Raw genomic sequence first — 7,307 nt, forward strand, 5'->3', positions numbered from 1 at the left:
GTCAATGGGGCTGTAGTCATTTGGCGATAAGGCTAGGTAAATCTGGGTATCATCAGCATAGCTGTGATAGGCAATAAAATAATAAAATTGATGATGTAAAAATGATGTAATTATTTTCTGGAGCAGTTTACACATTGTTGTAGTTAGTCCTGTTCTAAATGTATTAACATGTTAATTGATGTTGTAGTTCAAATCCGTTTTTTTTAATTGTTAAATGAATATATATACACTGAACAAAATTATAAACGCAACACTTTTGTTTTTGCCCCCATTTTTCATGAGCTGAACTCCCTTTTGTGTACATAGAAAAAGTCTTAGATCTTTGAGTTCAGCTTATGACAAATGGGGGCAAAAACAAAAGTGTTGCGTTTATAATTTTGTTCAGTGTATATATATGTCCCGTTTATGTTGTTTCTGTTTAGATTTCCCTGTGTTTCCGTTCTTCCTGCCGGTGACCTAGTTTTCCTGTGTTCCCTGATTAGTTAATTAGTTTCCACCTGTGTTAATTAATCATCTCATTAGTTCCCTTTGTTTAGTTTTTTTCACATTTCAAAACTTAAAGCTAAAATAAACCATAATGCTAAAATATTTCAGGTAAAATTTGTTAATTTTTTGTCACGTTTTTCCAAAGCTGACCAAAAAACATCACATAGGCTATTTAATTGTGTCAGAAACACTCAAATGTTGTTATAAAAACTGTTGTCATATTTAAAAAAATAAAAAATGATAAAGTGATTTTAAAAATCATTTGGATGGATGGATGGATGAATGAATAGTGAGTGACCAAATTTTGATGTGTAAAGGTCTTTGAGGCAATCCCTCAGGGAATATACTGTTAATTTCAGAGAAGAATGTGAGGTAAAACACATGCCCATCTAGATATATAAGCTCTCAGCACATGATGAGAATAAATTTATTGCAAACTCAATATATCTGACAGCAATGACATATACTGTTTATTTGTAATCAACACAAAGATCACACAATTTGTCACCCTCTTTCCAATATCTTAATAGTGTTTTATTGCAAACTAAGACTAACTAATTCATGTAAAAGCAGAAAGTAAAGCACCTGTTAGTTTAGATTATACATAATCTGTCTCAATCTGTGCTGCCTGTTCCACTCTTTTCAGATAAGCCGTCCTGTACTTCCTTTTCATGTCCTTCAGTAGCGTCAGTGCTTCCTCATATTCTCTCTTACAAATACCATTCCCTCCTTCGAGTACATTATCTGGATAGACAACATATAAAAGTGCATTTAATTAATATAATTCTATGAGCAATGATGTGTTTAATATCAGAAATATCTATTCATATTAGTTTGAATAGTAGTTTGGAGGTTTTCCTAGATGGCATATCCAAAATCATTCCATTGAAGTTCATGCATGTAGCGCAATCCTACACACTAGCAATCTGTTAAGTGTTGAAATAATAGAGGAACAGCTGCAAAGCCAAATAGAGCATTTCAAAGTAAACAGTGCTGAACAATCATTATAACATCTCTGCAGTGTGCTTGTTAGTTGACCTGTAAAACATGCTAGATTGTGCTAGTTGATGAAATTTATTTGCTGCTCAGTTGGAAAACATTTCCTGCTGGAATAGCATCACTAGGCTTGACTTCCTTAATTACACTGGATTCCATCACGGTTTTGTCATTTTAATAAATAAGTGACTACGTATATTTCAAAGCCTGCCATAAAATGACAAAGGAAGTATCTGTTACCTAATGGAACTTTGCTTATTGTTTTCACCTCCTTTATTTGGGCAAGACGTTCTTCAACTTTTTCTTCCTTCGACTTCTTTGGTCCCAAAGGAGGCAAATTTTTAATCTGTGAAAAGAATGTTTCTGTCATGTTATTAATAACAGATGTTGGGTTTTCATGCTGAATACACAGTATATAACTGATGAATGACCTTTTTCTCTCTTTCGGTGTACGGCTTCTGTGGAAGGTCCAGATTTGCTTTAGAATCTCTATATACAAGCAGGTTCTTGAGCATGTGTTCCAAAACACTAACAGCTTGTTGAATTCCTGCGTCGAGAGAAATCAGTGACAACAGGAACAAACAAACGGCACTAAATCAAACAAAGCAAGAGGTCAATAACAGAGTTTAGGAAAGTTCCTACCAGAAAACTCAGGCATTGCTAGCTCAGGTGTGTCATCAAGTAAGATTTCATAACCAATCAGTTTTTCTGGACATGCTTTGCTGCCTTTTTCCAGTTCGGTTTCCTTTGAATCATCTGGATCTTCTTGGTATTCAGATTCATTTAAGCCATTAATCTGGAAAATTAAATCAAACAAAAGTTTTCTAACATACATATCATACAAGTCTTGATATGTAGACTTCTAGTTTCTAGGTGCAATAAAATTACCTCTGTCACAAAGAACGGCTCTGCATTTTGATTAGTCTCAAAAAATATGTCTGCACTTGTCAAGTCAAAATGCTCCTGGCCTATGTCAATGTCTTCCTCGTCGTCAATGCTCGGTTGAGACGAGAAGCCAAATACATGAGATAACCCATACTCTAAGGGTAGAGGATTATCTGGTCCAGTACATTTCTTGGAGAAGAGCGTTTCTGTAGCATGTTGATTTGCCGTGATCGAAGGAAATTTTGGAAGTGTGGGTTTCACCTGAAAGTTTAAGTAGAAGGTAAATTGCTTCTGAAAGGATTTACTTTAAAAAATATTAAATGCTAAATCCAAACTTGTGCATTTGTGCCACCTTTCTTCTAGGGAGTATATGTCGCTTAATGAGATTAGTTGTTTTTTTGCGTGTTATCTTAATACCCAGCTTGTCTTGAAGAAAACAGGTCAGCATTGGTGGATCGCCTGTATTGAAAAACACAAAAAGATGTGCATTTTTTTGTCAGATTTAGTTGATTTAATGCACTAACAATGAGCCTGCCTGAGGATGTGTGAGCTTACCACTTCTCTGTGTTGTCAAGGGGTTTGAGTGAATAACAAGCTCACTGAGCTTTGGAAACAATGCCACGGGCAACAATGCCTCTTCCTCAGCTATCTAGAGTAAAGAAGTGGCAAATAGCTCTGCTGTCAATGACTTCATTCAGCTGTCTATGTTTGTAGCAAATCAAAAGCCTTTTAACTGCCAGCAGGCAATACACAGACCTCATTGTTGGCCAAATTCAGATGACAAAGTTCTGGAAAAGGTAGACGAAGACCCTGAGCGCATACATCCTCCTTTCTCTGATGATAGTATTGTAAGGGACCAGAATGCATTTCGAGACATGCTTTGTCCTCCTATTTGAGAAGCAAGTTAGACTGTAAAATGCTGATAAATATCTCTGATAAATTGAAAAAAAATTTTTTTATTGATATGTTGTTTGTAAACAGGAGAATAAAAAATAAGAGAGAAAATCCTACTTTCAATATTTTTTCATTTTTTTGCTGGCTCATTGTGATATCAGAGTCTATCTGGCAAAGGAAGTAAATAAATGAACATGTAAACAACTTGTTTTCCAACTTAAAATTGGTCTTATTTTAAAAAAAAAATTAAATATACTAACACTTTTTCCTCTCGTCATTCACTGTGTTCACATTCTGTCCGATGCTCTGTGGCATAATGCCTGTCTGGGCATCTTGTAATGTTGCCATCTGTTCTAAGAATGGGACTCCTGAGATGTAATTTCCTTGTAAATTGAGATGACGAAGTCTAAATGCACAATAATGTTAAATAAGAACAATTTTTTAAAAGAGAATGAAAGAATAATTTGTGCAGTTTCTTCAAAATAAAATTTCCAATGTAAATTGCCTGTTTGAATTTTCCTCATTTATTAGTTTATAATTTATGACTTAAATTTTCTAAAAACAAAACAGGGCCATTTAATCACTACACATTAATGTTTACAACACTAAGGCTACAGCATTGTTTTGTTTAAAAAAATTAAAAGAACATTTTGTGGCTGTGCCTCAAGAGGGCAGTCTATACCAAGAAGACTTGATAGACCACCAAATGTTACTTGTAACTGCTTGTAATGACTGCACCTTTTGTGTAGAAAACTAAAATTTGTATTCATACATGCATAAATAAGATGTTTATGTCTAAGATTCCATTTAAGCACCTGTAAGCCACATGTAATGCAGGCCTAGTGAGCTAATCTATCTTGTTAAAAGTGACTTTTATGTTATATGACTGAAATTCCTTTAAACATTCCACAAATGCCAGAGAAAACTATTTCGCTCTATAAAAAAAAGCTTACTTACCTCTTTAAGTTAGCGAGGCTCATAAACACTCCTGGAGAAGATAATTTGTTGTCATCAAGCATCAATACCTCCAGATTTTGAAATAGTGAGACACCTTGTTCTGTGCTGTTGAAAAAGAAAAGATTATATGATACAGACACTGAAAACTACAGTGAAATCTATGCACTATGGATTCTACATTTTGTCTTGTGAAGGAACTACAGTAGTAAACATTTACTTTTCTCCAGGGCAGGTACAAGGTCCAGCCATATTGAGTGGAAGCATCTGCAGTTGGTTTCCAGTCAGATGGAGCACCTTCAGATATGGTAACAGGCCTACATTTAATATACTTTCTCCTGTTAAGTTATTGAAGGATAAATCCAACACCTGAAACAAATGAATAATGTCAAACTTCTTTGATCATCACAATATTCTCAGTGACGTCTGCTTAAAAGTCTTCAAGAAATATGATCACATCCCAGTATTCAAGCAAACTCACCTCCAATTTCTGGAAGTCTTCAGCATGAATTTCCAAATCATGCAGACTGTTCAATGACAGCTCCAATTCCCTCAGTGCAGGAAACCTGGCAAAGGGTTCTTGAAACAAATTATATAAGAATATATTTTATATGCAAACAATTTCGACTATAAATGTCAAATATAGTCTATATAGTGGCAAATGTTTGTTTTTTTATTATTATATTTAATTAATTGATTTATTAATTTATTTACAGAAATAGATTAAAATAAGTAATTATATTGTAGAAATCTATATGTTTGGTAAAATAAGTCAAACATGGCTACATTGAGAAATATTTGATTAAAAACATTTTTTTAAAAACATTTTATGTCATCTTGAGGCCTTCTGTTGAGAACCACTGGGTTAATCTAACAAACTAACTTTAAACAATGTTTTATACGGGGCTTACCGTTTGCAAATGTTGGCCACTGATGTTAACAGAACAGAGGTCAGAGGGCTTATCCACACAATGCAATGTAAGCTGAAGTATTGTGGAAGTGTTTGCGTGTATGTTCAATAAAGAATATTAAAAGAGAAATTGAACATCAATGTCACATTTTAAACAAATGAATGAATTAACAGACAAATTTAATAAGCATTCTTACAAAAAGTTGAGCATCTAAAGTGTTGCTAGCACTCTCTGGTCGTCTCTTTTCATGTTTCCCAGAGTGCACTTCAAAACGTGATCCTGAAATGTTTTTCCTTTTTGATGTCCTCTCTTCCAAAGTATTTCTGTTTGCTACAAGCCAGTGTCCAGCCCCTTGAAAAATAAATAATATTACAGTGGACTGTTCAATAATTTCAGCTGTATTTTTTATTTTTTTTTTAATGTTAAGAGTTTATAGGCATGTTTTCCACAATAACCAGTAAGACTGTTTAAAGAAATTAACACTTTTATTCAGCAAGGACGCATTCAACTGATCAAGTGACGTTAGAATCTATTATTTCAAATTAATAGAATGCTGCTAGAATACTGAAAAAAAGTACTATAATGAGGACACAAAAATATTAAGCAGCACAAATATTTTCAACATTGATACTAATAAGAAATGTTTCTTGAGCATATTAGAAGGATTTGTGAAGGATCATGTGAACTTTGTCATCACAGGAATAAAAATCACCTTCGTTTCTTGAATGAAAAAATGATCTTATTGGGAAACAGTTTGAAGGGTAACTTTGTCCATTGTCCAGTTTGTAAATCCCCAGTCCTGTCATTCTTTCAGGGAGCCTTTACCTCCTAGACAACATTAAATTGGGAGCAATAACAACACACACACACACACACACACACACACACACACACACACACAAAATAGAATACATACCAAATAAACCGTTAACCATAAACGTTAAGATAAAGTACTTTAGTAATTCTAGAAAAGTAACTTACATTAACTTGGAACCACCGAGCCTCTTCTACTATGCGCTCTGTCTCGAATATTTTTTTACAAACAAGACATGTCTGTCTTGCATGGTATCCTAGCAACCGCAGTTACGCGATATGGTAAATGTAGTATTTATACCACGTTTACTGATTCTTTTGAGATTTTAACTCAATTAATACAATTTGAAAAATTATAAATTAATTTGAAAAAGGTACCGTTGAATTAATATAAGTGAATGAAATAAGTGTACAGGGTCCTATCGGAAATAAGTTCCGAACTACATTTCCCACAATGCACTGAATTAGTTTCCGCTTTCGTCTTTCTCAGCTGTCTGCAGTGGAGGAAGCTGGAGACGGAGAGCCGCATCACACAGTACTGTACGTTTAAACCGAATATTACACGTTATATGGAACGTGAAGTGATTGTATGTATTGTCAGTTTTTGTCTTAATATCTTTAATTAAAAAGGATATTATTGGCGCCGTATCAGTTGATTATGTATGTCTATACCGTGTGGGATCAGGACGTTTAAGTCTTTTTAATGAGTTTATATGATTTATATTTATTTTATACTTTTATTTATTATTAAATAACAGCAGGGACAGTATTTTCTGAAGACGTCTCTAGATATCTGTGCATGAAAATGCCTCAAGTTCAAAGTCCACTTCATTTCATGTCATATACAGTACCCACATATGTTTACCTAATTTTGTTTTTCTAGGAATGATTGGCAGCATGGCGTCAATAAGCCACCCAGAAGCCCAGCACGCCCTGCCTGCACGAACAGCATTATTCCAACAGAAGGATGGTAAAACATATAGGATTCCTGCTCTAATCTACATCTGTGATGGTCAGACTTTCCTTGCCTTTGCTGAAGAGCGCAGCACTCCACGTGACAGTGATGCAAAAGTGTTGGTCATGAGGAGAGGATCACTGCAAAATGGATCCCTTCAAGTAATTTCCTTTTTTTCATATCTTATGTATTATTATTTATCAATATATCTGTAGTTTACAAGATACACTACAGTTTAAATTTTTGTGGTCACTATTTTTTTTCTATTTTTTTTAAGAAGTTAAAGGGGTCATATGATGCTGCTAAAAAGAACATTATTTTGTGTATTTGGTGTAATTAAATGTGTTTATGCGGTTTAAGGTTCAAAAAACACATTATTTTCCACATACTGTACATTATTGTTTCTCCTCTAT

General features: G+C 34.1%; 1 protein-coding gene and 1 pseudogene across 2 annotated transcripts in view; one reads left to right on the forward strand and one right to left on the reverse strand.

Moving 5' to 3' along the window:
* Nucleotides 1-996: 996 nt before the first annotated feature.
* On the reverse strand, nucleotides 997-6,165 carry LOC107681121 (X-ray radiation resistance-associated protein 1-like; annotated as a pseudogene).
* A 255-nt stretch (nucleotides 6,166-6,420) lies between these two features.
* The window catches only part of LOC107681103 (sialidase-3-like), a 2,940-nt gene continuing 2,053 nt past the window's right edge, over nucleotides 6,421-7,307 (forward strand). Inside the window, exons 1-2 of one of the 2 annotated variants that reach the window (XM_016477265.1) lie at nucleotides 6,421-6,479; nucleotides 6,823-7,055. In XM_016477265.1, coding sequence (XP_016332751.1) covers nucleotides 6,825-7,055 — 231 coding nt within the window. In that variant the 5' untranslated portion in view covers nucleotides 6,421-6,479; nucleotides 6,823-6,824. The other variant, XM_016477266.1, reaches the window with a different exon arrangement.

The sequence above is a fragment of the Sinocyclocheilus anshuiensis genome, unplaced genomic scaffold (assembly GCF_001515605.1).
Source record: "Sinocyclocheilus anshuiensis isolate Anshui unplaced genomic scaffold, SAMN03320099.WGS_v1.1 scaffold412, whole genome shotgun sequence".
In the NCBI taxonomy this organism is placed as follows: Eukaryota; Metazoa; Chordata; class Actinopteri; order Cypriniformes; family Cyprinidae; genus Sinocyclocheilus; species Sinocyclocheilus anshuiensis.